Source organism: Musa acuminata, chromosome BXJ3-4, assembly GCF_036884655.1.
Source record: "Musa acuminata AAA Group cultivar baxijiao chromosome BXJ3-4, Cavendish_Baxijiao_AAA, whole genome shotgun sequence".
NCBI classification, from domain to species: domain Eukaryota; kingdom Viridiplantae; phylum Streptophyta; class Magnoliopsida; order Zingiberales; family Musaceae; genus Musa; species Musa acuminata.
This window is the reverse complement of record NC_088352.1, coordinates 37103484-37120073: the sequence shown is the minus strand read 5'-3', so window position 1 is coordinate 37120073 and position 16590 is coordinate 37103484. Positions and strand designations below refer to the sequence as shown.

Below are 16590 nucleotides of genomic sequence, written 5' to 3'. Positions count from 1 at the left end.
ATTTTGCCATATCAATCAAGCAAACCGAGCAACTTAGACGTGTAAATCACAGAGGGAGACAAAGAAACCAATAAACATGAAGTTTTGCTTATGTACATCCATAACAATGAAAGTGATAATATCTCAGGTTCGAATGAACTACTGAACATCTCAATGAAATATCAGGAGATAGTGAGAACCAACGATATGGAAAGTCACAGCCATATTCATGGCTACAGTATCTCAGATACATCTCACAGCAGACTACCTGCTTGATGGAGTACCCAAGCTGCCACACAGCCACGATGATAAGCCTAACCAACAGCTAGAAGTGAAGTAGCTTACATTGAGCCACACTTGCCTCCAGCGGACAATAAGGACACTTAAAAGCCCGTGTACTGCTTTTCGAGAGCTTTGCTATTGATTGCTTGGAGAGCACATGCCCACAAGGCATGAGCATTGGAGGGTTCTCATCGCTTCCTTGCTCCCTGAGCACGGGGCAAACAAAGATCGAGTGAAACTGAAACTCCCTCCCTAGGTCCACAGGAACTGGGAGCTGCTTCATCGCCTGCCACTCCTGTTTCTTAGCAGCCATCACGCTCTCTAGCTTCAACAGCGTCGGCAGTCCTTGGACACCCGCAGCTATCGCCACACTAAGTGGGCTCTGAAAAGATTGACCCAGCAAGCTGCAGAACTGCTGCATGAACTCCTCAGCCAACCTCTCCCAGTGACTTGGGTACATGAAATCAGCATAAGGGGACTCCTGGAGCCTACCAGCCCATAATAGACAGGCAATTAGCTTTTGGATCTCGACCTTGTGCACAGAAGCAAATGGAGCCAAGTACGTCCTGGCATAATTGAGAGCCTCACTTCTACTGCCATTCTGTAGAATCTCCACAAATTGCAGTTGGTGAAGCTTCAGTTCAAGATCTGAACCACTCTGCAACAGCCGTTCACTCTGATTGGAAGCCCAACTAAGAGCAGGTTCAAGATTCCTACACCTCATAGCCTCGAGTATACTGTACATTTCCATGAAAGGAGATTTCAGGGCTGCAGCTTCTGGTTCATTTGCCTCACTTATAAAGCAGTCACCAAGATCGAACAGGCCCTGGCGATAGAAGTGGCTTGCAATAATCTGATTCACTATATGGACATCAAAGTCTACATTTCGATATGCTTTTGATATATCTGGATTGAAACACTTCTCAATGATTTTGACATATTTGCCAAGCCCAACATTCAGTTCCTTCTGAAGACTTTCCAGTTGTTTCATAGGGGCAATCTCATTAAGCTTGGTCTTCAGATCAACCAGTATGGATTTCGGGTCAGAACAGCCGGTAGCATTTTCAGTCATCTGCAACTTTGCTGTTGCCTGCTCGATCTCTCGTCTAACTTGGTCGATGAGTTCTTGAATTTTAGAAGAAGAGAGCTTCTGCTTCTTAGCAACACGGTCAAATGCATCTTGTATCATATCTAGGTCCATTTCTTCCACAGAAAATAAGCCCTCAAGTTCAGCACCTGCATCATATAAATCATAGGTGATGGAATTAAGTCACAGATCCCTCCGATGTGCATTTGACAATGCTGTTTTACCAACTAGCTTTTGGAGATAGGCATGACAGAAATGCTGCAAATAAAGATAGTGCTTTATTTCTAGAGTAAATGAGGCTTGCAGTCTTTGTCATGCGAGGAGTTCCCAAATCCCTCACCTTGTCCAAGCTATCGACCAAAGGATTTTTTTCTCAAACAAATACCACCAGTTTACTACACCTACCCTTTTTAACCTTTCCAAAATCATGTTCTCTAATTCTGTCACCTAAGAGGTTTCTCCCATGTCTCACTAGTCAATAACAAAAGCAAGAAGGTAAAAAATTTCCAAATATAACAATAATGATCAGAAGTAGACTTTCCTACATAAGACTTTGATAAAACCTAAGTACTTTGTCAGGCCAATTCATGCATTCCTAGGTAAATTTTGCAACAAGAAAGCTCCAGAAAAAATATCATAAAAAACTGGCAATTTTTTTATTATGAACTTGGATTGGGGAACAAGGTCTACATGCCTAGTTTATTTCAGAATAGTTTATAAACTGATGGTCCCATTACAAGGAGGGTTTACCATGTTGAAATTTGAAAGTATTGAAGAAGAAATTTCGTAGGGGATTTGAGTCAAAGAAGAGATCCATTCTATTCTTATAATGCTCTTGGGCGGTTAGAAAAACTTCAGTATATTCCATGTATTCATGACTAATATAAAGAACTGGGAAGCATTATCAACAAGTTTCTTGCCATCAGTTGAAGGTTTCCTTGACATGCACTTGATTATCTAATGATTTGAAGGATTGGTAGATTATTGGGGATTGTGAATACCAAATTGAACTGCACTTGTGCAATGAGGTTAAGGCATACTAGATCTCTCGCCTATATGCTAAGGCAAGGCAAGGGAAGGCCCAAATCCCTTGATGAGTCAGAGACGAGGTGTTTTCAGGCTTCAACTATGCATCACCTAGAAAAGCCTGGGTCGAGACATCGGATGCCTTGCCTAGGTTGGCCTGTGCAACCCAAGCCTCTGACCAGGTCCAAACTCGATCACTCCCCCAGCTCCAATCTCCTCCTCGGGCACAACAAACATCCATGCTCCTCTCCTAATCTCTCCATTCTCTCTCCTTTTTCATTACTGTTCCCTCTTTTCTGCCTCTTCTCTCTCCCTCTATTTGCAGATGCTCCAACATTATTGTCTTCTCTTTTCACTACTATTCTCTTCTCTTTTTTCTTTTTCCTCTATCCTAAACCAACAATAGTCATCATTGTTGCCCTCCCCTCCCTCTTCTTCTTTCCTCTCTTCACTGCTGTCATCTCTCTTCCATCTTCCGTCCCCTCTTTCTCTCTCTCTCTCTCTCTCTCTCTCTCTCTCCATGATTTAATAAATCAATGTAACAAGATCATTCACTGATGTCCATCTCTCTTCCATCTTCACTTGTCCACTAGTTGAATATCTAAAAGGAAACCCCGTTTTTCTTTTACTGTTTGTATGCAAGGACGTAAAACATAAGCATGGATGCTCGTTATAATAAAAAATACTAACAGACTGGGGATACAACTACAAGATTAGCTGTATTTATATAGAACAAAACTTAAATAGGCTTTACAATTTAAAAGTATTCTTATCAATTTTTTTATATAAAGGAATTAGCACATGATTAATTTGGATGTTTCTAAGAGAAAGTGAATGCAGTGATGCCCTATAATTACTAAAATGGATTCATCTAGTTGGACCATATCGTGTCATCGATATGGTCCAACTATATGTCGAGCATCTATAATTCATAATAAAATCAATCATCTTTCATGAATCCAAAAGTTCAAATTTTCTACAGTATATCATGTCCACAAATGCAGAAGGTACGTGAGGATTATACCTAAGTATTATCTAAAATCTGCTAGTTTAGTACACAGAGAAGAACAAACAAGAAGCCTTACCAACCAATAAAAGCCTTCTAATATCACCTGTAGCTGGTTTTAGAAATTACTTCTAGCAAATTCCCAGCTGAACCCAATGTCTCTCTGAAAAATAAAAGAAAAAACACAACTTAACATTCTTAGCTCAATAGAAGTCATCACCAATTTGAACCTCAAGAGGTCAGTAAATAAAAACATGTCAGATATTCCATACAGAACAAGATGTGTCAAACCAACAGTGTTGATTTAACATTCACATAAAAAGACGAAGTACTTTAACAAAATCAATATAACTAACAGGCAAGAATCTTAGGCAACATGATTATAATCAGGATGATATGCAGGAATGGTTTGTGGAACCATTGTGATCGCATAACAAACATGAATCAAGCAATAGATATATACAATCAACACCATTCAGGGGTACTGATGGCAAAATTCTGCAGGAGGATTGGATTGAATGTCATGCATACACCTACTCAAAGGTCAAAGTACTTCAGCAAATGACCTAACACATGATATTCCTCCAAGGTATGGTAAGTCCTTTGCTAAACAAGGCATCTCTTTGAAATAGATGACAAATGTCCAGCCAAACATTAAAGTTTTATCTCTCATTGACTGACTGATTCCGAGTTTATGCATGAGTACTAGTTCAACTGGATAATTAAGAAACTCAATCAACTGCATTTAGCCCTTAATCATCTTTAGAATATTTTACTGTATTAGAATTCCATAGAACCAAAAAGAAAATCTGATTAAGAACTTTCAAAGGCTATAATTAGATCCAAATTGAACTGTTTGATTCTTTGGACCTGAGTAAATCTTCATAGTGCTGCCCTTTTTGGCACTCCATATTAGTTACCAGATGACTCAAGATAGTGGCACTTCTACAGACTGAACCCTGTGAGGTGAATTTCCTAATTTTATTTCAGAAAGCACTGTTTGCAAATGCTTAATTTGTGGGCCTTTAGCTCTCATGTAAGTGAGACAGTGCCAATGAAATGGAAGGTGCAACCAGTCAAAAGCATGATGAAGATTGGCAAAGAAAAAGAACAGATCTGCTCTGATAATCAGGCTATTAATGGAATGATATTTCCAACTTATTGCAGATCTAATAAATTCAGCATTCTAATTTATCTTTAACAAACATCTCAAATCCTCAACATTCCTATACATGCCTAATAATGTGTCTATAAAGAGGTCTATTATTTTTATTTATTTAAAAAGTGGTGTAAATGTTCTGATAAAAGTTTAATGTTCCAATAAAATGTTAATGATCCAAGAGCTGCCTTAAACTATATCATGTAACTTTCATGAACTTTTAGGATTTTGGTATATATAACAAGAAACGTTAGCACTGTCCCAGGTTTATGAAATTCCTGTGCATCTTATAGAGCAACTAACCTGAGGTCCAAATCTTGTATCCTTCTCCATAGTTCAAACTTGTCTTTTCATTAAATTAAAGAAATAAACCATCACCAACCTCGAATCCCTGCCTCTTGGCCACCCACCAGTAGATAAACCCACATCGGTGGCCCACTACTTGTCAGCCATAAAGTGAGTAGGAGGAAATTACCAACAGCTAGGGGTGTGTCACTGCACAAGGGATTAAGAATAATCCAACTTTCATAAACAGCAGTAAACACCCCAAACTTCAATTTTATTTCCTTAAAAATTGAATTCTGCTGTTTTTCCTTTTTAATTTTAAACCACCCAAAAAACTTAAGGAACAAAGCCAAGTATTCCTCGCTCTTTTTCCTCCTTTTCCTCACATAAAGAAGGAGAAGATACCAGATGAGTCCTTGCAAATCCAATATTGGGTGTATTGCAAGAAACATTAAGATAAGATAAGATTTAGGAAATTCACCTAATACGCCTACACCATGAATCTTAAGATGTCCAGAATAATAAAAAGCATTTCTTCATGCTTATAGGCTTGGATTTCAAATTTCTCAAATCAAGTGAAACTAAACTAATACAGACACTATAATTGTTGAGGATGATGAATAATCTAGAATATCCAATAGATTCCTGAATCATACAACACACAAGCAAACAACCAAATATGAAACATTAATCCAGTACAATACCATGGACACCAAACTAAATAATGCTCCAAAAATAATTAGCTTTTGTGTTTAAACCCCATGATTTTACAAATAACAAATATCCCAAATAAGTAAAATGAATCTTCTCAGAAAATAACATTTTTAGTGCATGTCATTTTCACCTATTTCATTACTTTACAGAACATTTTGTATTTAGATTTTATGAGAAGGCACTTCTCCATACTCTGTTATTGAACAGAAATATAGCCTCTGAATGGAATATGGAGTGTGCAGCATACCACCAAATAACCAAATAAGCCTATCAGTAATAAAGCTAACTGGTTCCTTCTTTTGTTAATTTGTCGCTGTCATTAATTGGTACTTTTGATTCAATAGGACTGGGCTTGTATGTGTGAAAAATTTTCTGGTAAAATAACTTATCAGTATTGTAAACTCCTAACATAATAATCAACATAACTTCTGGATATAATATAGATGTCGTTAATTTCCACAGATCCACCAGAAGAACAGAATTTTTAACTTGCTCAGGGTTCCGTAAAATTACTTCTCAGACCTATAATAACCAGTACCAGAATATCTTGAGCGAAAACTATTCTCCAAACATCATGAATCATGGAAGAAACCTAATAACTGCCGAGATACAAAGGGAGGCACACCCGATATCGGCACAGCAAGAAAAATTTTCCCCTAACAAACAACACAATGCAAACACTACCGAAGGGTTTGAACCAAGAAAGCAAACAGAATCAAGAAAACATAAGATGGCACCCAAATCCAAAAGGAAAACAGAAGGAAGAAGTAATTGAAGGGAGGAAGACATTTTTGACGGATCTTCCTGTATTCTTGATGGATCAAGCATCAAGAGATGGATAGCGATACTATTTGTCGATCCGACATCAAGAATCAGTTCATAATCACAACAGATGGATTAAAGAAAAGATTGCGAAGAAAGCCCGGACGAAGATCGTCGGGGAGAGAGAGTTTACCCTTCGACGAAGGCGAGGGGCAGGGAGGCGGTGGAGATAGGAGGAGACCGGAGAGAAGGGCGACGATGAGAGGGCATAATGGGGAAAATGGGATGTTGCGTGAGCCGATGGGTATTCTTTTAGGGACGAGAACGAGTGCCGCTAATTAATGGAGAAATACACAAGAAAATTATCATACAACGTGACCCACCCAGCAAGGGTTTGACAAATGTCATCATCATGTGAATTATATGTAGGTGGGTCCCGCTTTTCCTACCCACTCGGTGACGCGCCAGCGTCGGAGGGGTAGAAACTGTTGGGACCAGAAGGCAACTGATCAACATGGTTCAAAGTAATACGCTGTTTGTCTTGCGTTACCTACCCCCTCCCCTACCTATCCTGTAATTGGAGATAGAGGTAGACCCACATGTTGTTCCGGGATAGGCTCCCAATTGCAAGGCAGGTGTGTCAGTCGAGTAGATAACGTGGAGAGAAAGACTGGATCTGGTTGCCCTGCGCTAAGTACCCCCTCGGCCACCTATCCTGCGATTGGAGGAAGAACAGGACCCACATGTTGTTTCAAAAATGCACCCAATCGCTAGTCAGGTGCATATGTCGGGTAAAGCGCGGGTACAGGACAACTGGATCAGATTTGGGGGAGATTGCAACAATTGACCCAGACATATTGATCCAAGGAAATGAAAAGAAAACCCAATATCAGTGAATCAAGAAAGTTTCGTATGCTACATCTGAATGGATCTCAATTATTGAATCAGTAAAATACCTGCACATTTTACACACAAACATGATACTTCAATGATACCTTGTTGTTCTATGTTAACATCACAATCCAACTGACCCCTTAAAAAGTCATAATCTAAATGAAAAGAAGACATCAGTAAGGGAAAAAAAGGACCCTATTATCTTGTCCCTGTTGCTTCCTCTTGTTTGAGCATAATCGCTTCTGTTTATAGTCTAAAACAGTATACATTATCATCATCAGAACCACTTCGTCATGAGTCTTGACGTTCTATCACATGACAATCTGTGAAAGTAAGCCTGTCCAAAAAATAATATATATATCATTAGCAGAAAGAACACCTTTTTGTACTAAGATCATAATATGAATTTTAACACCTTTACATTTCATTTCCACAATCTACTGTAAGATAGAATTAGGAAACCTTACAGAAGGTGCAGCAAAATATTCCAAGGGTTCACATTACTGAGTTAAATGTACCACATACAGCGGCAATTGATAATACCAAAAAACAAAATATAATCAACACTATGTCAGCAATATACATCTAAAATCCAAGACAATCCATGATAACTTCCCAATAATAAATCTGTTAAAGATATGCCATGGCAATAGTTGGTCATTACTGTACATGAATCCACAAGCTAATACTTGTTATGAACTTATCATCATCACAAAATGGACGAGTCTCAAGAGCACCAATCACGGATGTCAAGAGGCCCTAGATCCTTGTTTAGTTGCAATCAGACTACATGGTAAATATTAGGCAACCTATATGGGGCCTTGTCTTGCCAGATCAACCTCAAGTACAGCATGGACATCTTCGTAAATAGTACAGAAGCTTGACTAGTCAACATAAAAAATATTTATTTAGATTAGGATATTAATGTATTTAATTTAGGAAAGTCAATACAGTTTAATTTAGGGCCTAATTTGTATCCAAAATTCCTAATTGGGAATAGTATTATAGATTATATAATTATTTTCTATTTAAACAAATAAACAAAAGAAGCATCATAACTTAAGTTACAATAATATTATGTACCCTCTATCTCTTCTCTTTCTTTTCTCCTCTTTTAATCTTTTCTTCTCTGTTCTTTCTTGGTGGTGTATTTCTTCCCTCGATGAAAAAGGGCATTAGATTGAAGGTGTTAAATCTTGACAATGTATCACATAATGAAATTAAAATCAAATTACTAGTATGTTGTAGGCACTAGATGCAACCCAGGATGAACTGAAAATATTAACATATCAAGTTAGCATATGAGAGTCAATAACAACAACAATAAAGCCGTAAGACAACTTATGAGAATGAGAAGAAAAAAAAAGGTCAGATCACATACTCTTAATTTGTGTCCTAAGGCAGAGATGTATGTTCATTTCATTCATGGTCCCCATTACCAACTCCCAATTCTCAAATGACAACTATGATAGCATTCTTGCACTACTCTAAAAGGTGTTTCAAGTTTTTGGTTTATACATGCATATACTACAGATTTCGTGAATTGTTAGAATTACTACAATAATGAATTCAACTCTCATCTTCATATACTCATACGCTAACCAAACTTGAATTAGATAATTTCACAAATATTATTTTTATTGATAACATAAATAGGGATGGTTCTCACTGGAAATAATATAAAAGCGAAAAAGAAACACACACAAACAATTAAACTAGGTGATCAGACACCTAATAAAGCAAGTAGAAAGAAACCAAGCATTCTCGTTCTTACATCAAAAAGATATACAAATATTTCACACTCTCCAATGGAGTAAAAGACCAGAAAGGAGAATAGATATAGATCACAAACCACTCACAGTTGTAAATAGGGAAAATCATGCTGAACTATGGTGAACTGGATTCATACCAGCATGCACTCCTTTATCAAAATACATTGGATTTGTCAAGCTGCAATAATAAAAGAAGTAAAAAGGATTAACGATCAACATGGGTTACCTTAAAGCAAAGCCATGTAGAAGAATACAAATAAATTACTGTTAGTGACCTTCCTCCTAAAAAGCAATTTGAAGTCACTTCCTTCAACACATCATCATGTACTGTCATCTCTAGCACATACAATGTCTGCCACCATGATGGATATTTGCTGTGCATTTACATTTCCAAAATAAAATGATAAACAAATTAGAAAACCTGAAAATACTTGCGCACAAAGTACGCACAATGAATATGGTAATTCTAACAATTACCGACCTGTTATTTTGGAGTCAAACAAAAACATCCAAAGATTTTCAGACAGCAGTTGTTTTGCACCTCAGGATACACTGCTCCAGCCATCCGGCCACATCAGCATAACTTGAGCTTCTATCACAAAACCAACAATATCCACAGTGAGCACATGATTGCAAGCAGAGTTGCATTGAGACAATAACCTAGTCATGGAACTTCACAATAAGTTAGCAAGGCGTACTTGCCATTGAAATGAAATTTTCTATGAGCATTATCAAGAAGAAAATATCTAATTTGGGATCAGAAGAAGATAAAAAAAAAAAGAATTTTAGGTTATGGGGCTTTGCTGTCTTCAGTCCAGCAACTTGCAGAATCTAAAAATTGAACCAATTTAATAGGATGTGGATGATGCATTACTCACCACGTAGCTGGGATTGGCAAGTTTGAGAGCCGCACTATATTACATGATATGTAGCTGTACAGTGGCTACTCAAGCACCAGAACATGAAACCCCTAATGATAAATATGTGAGTGCATCCGGAGAAATGCCTTGCTTCAACATAAACTCATATACCTCGTAAGCTCTATCCCAGTCACCCAATTTACGATAGCCAGTAATAACAGCAGTATAAGTTACTACCGTAGGAGAAAGATCCAGTTTCATCATTTCATCTAACAAAGAAACTGCCACGTCCATTAGAAGCAACTTGCTATATCCATCAATGAGGCAGGTGTATGTATGTGCATCAGGCACTAAACCACTCTGGGTCATTTTGTTGAACAATTCAACAGCTTTCAGCATATCTTTGCACGTACAGTAACCATCAATCAAGGATGTATACACAATCCTATCAGGTACAAACCCCTCCCGGATCATTTCCTCGAAACAAATCAATGCCTCAGGCAGCCTACCATTCTTACACAGCCCATCAATGATGCTAGTGTATGTAAAGATGTTGGGCATCACTCCCACCTTCGACATTCCTGCAAACAACCTCAATGCCTCCTCCACTTTTGCAATTTTCACTAGACCATTGATAAGGATGGTATAGACGACCACATCAGGAACTATCCCTTTCTTTATCATTGCTCCCAAAATTCCCCATGTGCAAACTGACTTTCCCTCCTTGCATAGTCCATTAAGGATGACCGAGTACATAAATATATTTGGAATAATACCCCATTTATGCATTTCATTTAAGAATTCAAAAGCTTCTACTGTTCGATACTGCTTGCAAAAACCATCAACTATCAGAGTACAGGTGACGACAGTAGGCATCACACCATTATTAAGCATGAGTTCAAAATGATCCAATGCTTCCTTCAAGCATCCATTTATACAGTGGGCAAATATTATACTTGTGTAGCTATAAGCATCTGGAACAAAATTGTTTTGGACCATGTCCTGCCACAGCTTAGAAGCAGCATCCAAATCGCCATGCTTGCAATAAGCATCAATAAGGATACCATAGGAAACTAAGTCATGCACATAACCTCGGCTATGCAACTCATTGAACAAACTTACTGCACATCCCATCTCACCTTTCATGCACAATGCATGCAGCAGTGAACTATAACTGACCATCGTTGGGATGATTCCACTGCTGAGCATTTCATCAAGCAGATTGTAGCCATTCAAAACATCTCCTTTCTTGGAAAATCCATCAATGAGAATGCTATAGCTATGTACATCCGGTGTTAGTCTCTGTTGCTTCAGTTCCTGAAACACCAGCAAAGCATTTTCCAACTCACCCTCCCTGCAGAAACCAAGAATGAGAGCATTGTAACAGTTGGTGTTGCACGGCAGACCTCTAGACTGCAAGTCCTGAAGAAACTCCCATGCAGACTTGACATCCCCTGCTCTGCAGAGTCCTCGAATGTACGTATCATATGTCACTGCATTCGGCTTCACTCCACTCATCTCCATTTCAGTGAGAATCTTACCAGCTTCATATAAATCAAAGGTGTCCTTGCTAGTATACATATGCACCATGATAGTATAGCTGTATACATTAGGCAGAGGGCTGCAGCTCTTCATGTTGTTAAACAAACACTTAGCCTTATCCATGTTATTGCTTTTGACCAGAACCTTGAGCAAGAGATTAGATAAGGGAACCCCAATTTGAAGTCCCATTCTCCTGGCCTCATAATAGGTCTCCAATGCATCTTCGACCAGCAAGTGCTCCGCCAGAACCTGGACAGCAGCTCCGTACACCTGTAACAAGTTCAGGGCACCTCGAGAGAGCTCAACCAGTGTAGGCAGCAACCCGATCGAGATGCAGTCCGCATCCCTACAGAAGCCCAAAACGCCCGCAAGCAAGCACCTGACCTCCCGTTGCATTCCCCCCAACGAGAACACCCCCATGAGCATCGCGAAAGCTTTCAATGCGTGCGGGAAGCCGTGCGAGGCCGCCGCCTCCGAGAATCTAACTTCCTGGACGAGAGTCCAATTGAGAGTTCGCAGAGCGACAGCAACAACGGGGAAGAGGGCCGGGAGAGGGTCACCAGCGCAGGAATCGATGGATTTCGCATTGCGAAGTTTGCCGGCAGCATCGCCTTCGACGTCGACGTTGGAGTAGCAGGCTTGCCCATCGACCGACGAGAGGGAGGAGGCGAAGGAAGGGAGAGATAGGGGTAGTGGGAATCTTGCGGCGAGGGCTCGACGAAGGAGTCCACGTTCCGATTTGATCATAGAAGAGGGCGGCGTGACCCTGCGCGCGACAAAGGGAACACGGCGAGCCCATCACGGTGGAGCTCGAAAGGGGTCGAGCGCAGGGTTTTGGGGGGTTTCGGGGATGCTGACGATCAAACGGGAGTGCAATTGACGTCGGAATCAGACGGGTTAGCTTAGCCCTTGAGCCATATTTGGGCGGAATGAGATGGTTGGCTTCACCCAAACCCAACACGCAATCAGGCATGACTGGGCCCCAAGGATGGTCAGGAGGAGTGCTTTGACATTTGTGCAAAAATTTGATTGGACTCTTTAAGATCTGCACATGGGCCTGCGAACGGTGGATTTCTGCCCCACTGTGACGTGGGTGTAAACCTCATTTCTCGCAGATTAATCTTAACTCGGACCGGCTGAGAGTCGGTGGACCGGCCCAAATGGTCAGCGACCTCTCCAAGCCACGCCGTGTTTCGTAAGGTGTGTCGTATCATGTCTTCTCGCTGGGCGTTGACGTTGACTTGTGTGGCGAGCGTTATCACCCACTCGGCACTCACTAAGCGCGTGGTGCCGCTGAATGCGAACCCACCTCGGAGGCTTCCGCCCAAGGTTTCCCCGCAGCGGAGGATGGGTAACCCGGCTACGCCGCTCGGCGGCCGCAGCCCTTTCGACGGCTGGCGGAGGAGACGCGACAGCTGCGACGCCTCCCGGAGCTCCACGCCCTCGGTGTCGTCAGGGCGCAACCCCGTCAGCATCGCTGCCAGGGCGATCTCCTCGTGCTTCGGCTCGCCCGAGGCCAGATCGCCTTCTCCGACGGACGACTCGGAGGACTTCAAGGCGCCTTATGGTAAGCTTCTTCTCTTAGAACAGTGCGTCGTGGGATCCGATCTTGGGAGGGAAAAAGAATTAGGGGAAAGGTGTAGCCTTTACTGCAAAAGATTCTTATTTTAAGTTTATGTTTTGATTTAGGGGGTTTTCTTCACAAAAATTATTCTTGTTTTGTTTTGAAGCTTAAAATTGCCAGATTCCAAATTAATTCGATAGTGTTCTGAAATCATTCATGTCTCAGAAGTGGAAGGAATAATGTTCGATCAAAAGAAATCTTCATTCTTCTGTCAATTCCTTCTTAAACTTGAAACCTATTTGTATACGTCACTTTGAACATTGATTACTTTGATTAGTTTGGGAAATATGGGATCACCAGCTTGCTTTTGTTATTGATTCACCAATAGAAGGTCCTTTGAAACGGAACTTACTAATAGAAGCTAATTTAAGCAAATGTTTTGCTAAGGTTGGTTAGTATTTTGGGAGGTTCAACCAACTTTAAGAAGTCATAATTAAATTCAAACTCCTTGGTGGATTTGGATTTAATTAAAGATTCAAGTAAAAACAGACCGAGGGTTAGGATTTGTTCCTATAACTACACCTAAATATATCTTGAGTCTTGGTGAGAGGAAGAGGCAAGACATTTTGGGTGCTAGGTTTCTAGAAAGAGTTGAGAGAAAAGTTCTTCGAGCTTATGTGAGGCGAGATTTGCGCCTGAGTGAGAATAACTCAAGGATTGTGTGATTGATCTCATATATTGAAGAATTTAATTTTTTCTATGGATGTAGATAGGAAGTTGTCAAGCCATGTTACATCTTGTGTCAGTTTTTTGGTATGTTATTTATTTGTTGATCTCTGAGTTTATTCCATTAGTTTATTTGATCACTTTGGGAAATATTGGATCACCTGTTATTGATTCACCAATAGATGATCCTTTGAAAAAGAACTTATTAATAGAAGCTAATTCAAGCAAGATGTTTAATGTTTCAAAGTCAGTAGTTCATCTAATGCATTCTTATGAGATTATGAATTTGGATGCTTATTGTTACTGATGTGACAAATAGACATTAGCTCCTTTTATTTCATGTCCAGTAGCTCATCAGATTCTTATTTCTGTAGTCACCCCATCTCTCAGCACCCAAGGAAGCTCCCATGGGAGCTTACAAGGTAGCAGGCGGCGCAGCATGGGAATGCATACCGATGGCAGCAGCCACTCTAGACATCAACCAGGAGCCATGAGATTGACCATCGCAGAGATCATGATGGCAACAAAGAACTTCTCCCCTTCTTTGATGATTGGACAAGGTGGGTCTGGGACTGTGTACAAAGCGCAGCTTGCCGATGGCACAGTGGTTGCAGTTAAGCGTGCCAAAAAGGTATATGGAGTGGATATGATGTTTCTTCTTGTATCTTGTTTATCCAGGGTTAGGCTGATACTGAACTTGGGGTGTGATACTCTGTAGAATGCCAACAACAGCCGTATGAATGCAGAATTCCAGAATGAGATTCAGACATTGGCATGCATTGAGCATCTGAATTTGGTAAGATTGCATGGGTTTTTGGAGCATCAAGATGAGAGAATTGTTGTTGTCGAGTATGTTCCCAATGGAACTCTTCGAGAACATCTTGATTGTAAGTTCCTAATGCCCATTTTCTAATTGTGTTGATGATGATCGATTACATGGATTTCCTTGTTGATCTTCCTGTTTGACACTGTAATAGTTAGATACTATCCATTTCCACTTCTGATATGCTACCTTGTTTTGCCTCTGGGAGTCAGTGCCCTGCTGACGTTTGTTTTGGTAAAATTCAGGTCAGAGAGGAAAAATTTTGGAACTTGCTACGCGGCTGGAAATTGCAATCGATGTGGCTCATGCTATCACATACCTTCATATGTATTCAGGTAGGTACTGCAGTGTTAGATTTTCTTAACTCCTTTGTTCTTTCCTATCATAAGCCAAATTGTGAATTGGAGAGCTTGGGGTATGTTTATAGCAGACATCACTCTTCTCTTAGAATACCAATAGCAAATCTTTTCAGATGAATATTGTTCTTTAGCAGTTAAAGTTAGGAAGTATTCTTGTCTGAAGGGTTGCTAACATAATGCATGAAATTTTTGTGATGCAGATAATCCTATAATTCACAGGGATATTAAATCCTCGAACATCCTTCTCACAGATAATCTACGTGCTAAGGTTGCCGATTTTGGGTTTGCTCGACTTTTTATGGTGGAATCTGATGCCACCCATGTTTCGACCCAAGTAAAAGGGACCGCAGGCTACCTAGATCCAGAGTACTTAAGAACCTACCAACTTACAGTGAAGAGTGATGTCTACTCATTTGGGGTATTGCTGGTGGAATTAGTCTCTGGCAGGCGCCCTATAGAACCCAGGAGGGAACTCAACGAACGTCTTACAGCAAATTGGGTATGCCTCTGATGGTCTCTTACATGTGCTTCTCTCTGGTAATCAACAAATGTGAAATGTTGCCATTGTTATTTTGAGGTCGATATTCAAGGCAGCTCATAGTGAAGCACCAGTTGATTCAAATGTAACTCAACATTATTTCAACCAACGTGATAGCAACAATGCTCTAGCCCTGAGGTTGAAATCCCTCTCTTGGAAAAGGTTTCACATCCAACCATAGATTACTAGGTTAACATAATCTTTTTCTGATGCTGGACAAGTCACTTCTAACAGGAAAGAATTATTGAAGGTGTTTCTTTCATACCTGCAAGTACATTGTCAAAACAATGGCAAGTTAGTTTAGAAACCCTTCCGACTTTGGAGTCACCAATTAGTTCCTTAATGATAAGGTTTGCCATTTTCACAAAATTTGAATGTTGATATTATGCCTTTCATATCAGGTTATACGTCTTTCTTGAACTACTGCTAGCTTCTTTTGTGTTTGCAAAATAACCGAATGGCTATGTTCTTGACCAATCTGACTTGCCTCGGTTAAATGTACAGGCTATGAAGAAATTCATGAAGGGGAGCGGGATACAGACTCTAGATCCAAACCTTCAGCCAAGCCTAGCAACAAATTTCGTAGTCGAAAAGATCCTTGAACTTGCCTTGTTGTGCTTGGCTCCGACCAAGAAGAGCCGGCCCAGCATGCGGAGGTGTGCAGAAATCTTATGGACAGTACGCAAAGATTACAGGGAGATATTATCTTCAGATCCTCACTTCCCGCCCTCCAGTCAGAGGAACCATTAAATGGATCATATTTTTTAATCAAAGAAGACCCAATATTTGTCAAAATTACCTGATATGATATAGGGAAGCTATAAATTTCTGTTAGAGATGCTGAATACTAATGTTTGTTGCAAGAAGAACATAATGATACCATTTTAATTGTGGAAAACTGTATTCTCATTTTTAAGTGTAATTGTGTTGAGTGGGAACTTTGTACAATTTTAGTGTATTAACACACAAGATTGTCTTACACACTTTCAGAGCTTGAATATGATGAAAATATTTCACTTTTTGACATCATTCTTCTTCCTTTTGTTCATAGAGAGTTTGGGGTAAAAATATTCACCAATTTTTTTCATCCTAGTCTTTATTTGTGAAATATTTGTCAAACTTTTATACTCTTGTCGAACTTGCTGATTATATATTTCAATCATCAGATGAGTTAATTGAAGCTTTTCAGTCATTATTTTGAAGTTGTATCAA

General features: G+C 39.9%; 3 protein-coding genes across 8 annotated transcripts; 1 reads left to right on the top strand and 2 right to left on the bottom strand.

The window, feature by feature from the left end:
• Positions 1-71: 71 nt before the first annotated feature.
• LOC135636910 (protein RMD5 homolog) lies at positions 72-6648 on the bottom strand. 2 transcript variants are annotated; one of them, XM_065149069.1, is made up of 3 exons: positions 6494-6648; positions 3460-3543; positions 72-1497 (listed from the first exon to the last, which is right to left on the bottom strand). In XM_065149069.1, exon 3 carries the CDS (start codon positions 1460-1462, stop codon positions 305-307), a length of 1158 nt encoding a protein of 385 aa, XP_065005141.1. In that variant the 5' UTR covers positions 1463-1497; positions 3460-3543; positions 6494-6648; the 3' UTR covers positions 72-304. The 2 variants fall into 2 exon arrangements, with proteins under 2 accessions (XP_065005141.1, XP_065005142.1); XM_065149070.1 differs by lacking the exon at positions 6494-6648 and adding an exon at positions 6326-6487.
• A 523-nt stretch (positions 6649-7171) lies between these two features.
• Positions 7172-12484, bottom strand: LOC135581496 (pentatricopeptide repeat-containing protein At5g41170, mitochondrial-like). Of its 5 annotated transcripts, none has more exons than XM_065149242.1 (5): positions 9845-12484; positions 9448-9558; positions 9232-9340; positions 9054-9144; positions 7172-7531 (listed from the first exon to the last, which is right to left on the bottom strand). In XM_065149242.1, the coding sequence occupies exon 1, from the start codon at positions 12113-12115 to the stop codon at positions 9914-9916; it is 2202 nt and encodes a 733-aa protein (XP_065005314.1). In that variant the 5' UTR covers positions 12116-12484; the 3' UTR covers positions 7172-7531; positions 9054-9144; positions 9232-9340; positions 9448-9558; positions 9845-9913. The 5 variants fall into 5 exon arrangements, with proteins under 5 accessions (XP_065005314.1, XP_065005317.1, XP_065005313.1 ...); XM_065149245.1 differs by having other exon boundaries at positions 9104-9144; XM_065149241.1 differs by having other exon boundaries at positions 9242-9340.
• An 81-nt stretch (positions 12485-12565) lies between these two features.
• Positions 12566-16402, top strand: LOC135636977 (calmodulin-binding receptor-like cytoplasmic kinase 2). Its single transcript, XM_065149246.1, has 6 exons — positions 12566-12935; positions 14033-14289; positions 14377-14545; positions 14727-14816; positions 15041-15339; positions 15883-16402. Exons 1-6 carry the CDS (start codon positions 12581-12583, stop codon positions 16126-16128), a joined length of 1416 nt encoding a protein of 471 aa, XP_065005318.1. The 5' UTR covers positions 12566-12580; the 3' UTR covers positions 16129-16402.
• Positions 16403-16590: the final 188 nt, after the last annotated feature.

What these genes read in the sequence shown, in the direction of transcription:
- LOC135636977 (XM_065149246.1), top strand. Translation starts at nt 12,581, where the DNA reads ATGTCTTCTCGCTGGGCGTTGACGTTGACTTGTGTGGCGAGCGTTATC. An exon ending in CAGTTAAGCGTGCCAAAAAG is followed by an intron (nt 14,290 to 14,376) that starts GTATATGGAGTG and finishes GATACTCTGTAG; the next exon opens with AATGCCAACAACAGCCGTAT. An exon ending in ATACCTTCATATGTATTCAG is followed by an intron (nt 14,817 to 15,040) that starts GTAGGTACTGCA and finishes TTTGTGATGCAG; the next exon opens with ATAATCCTATAATTCACAGG.
- LOC135636910 (XM_065149069.1), bottom strand. Translation starts at nt 1,462, where the DNA reads ATGGACCTAGATATGATACAAGATGCATTTGACCGTGTTGCTAAGAAG.
- LOC135581496 (XM_065149244.1), bottom strand. Translation starts at nt 12,115, where the DNA reads ATGATCAAATCGGAACGTGGACTCCTTCGTCGAGCCCTCGCCGCAAGA.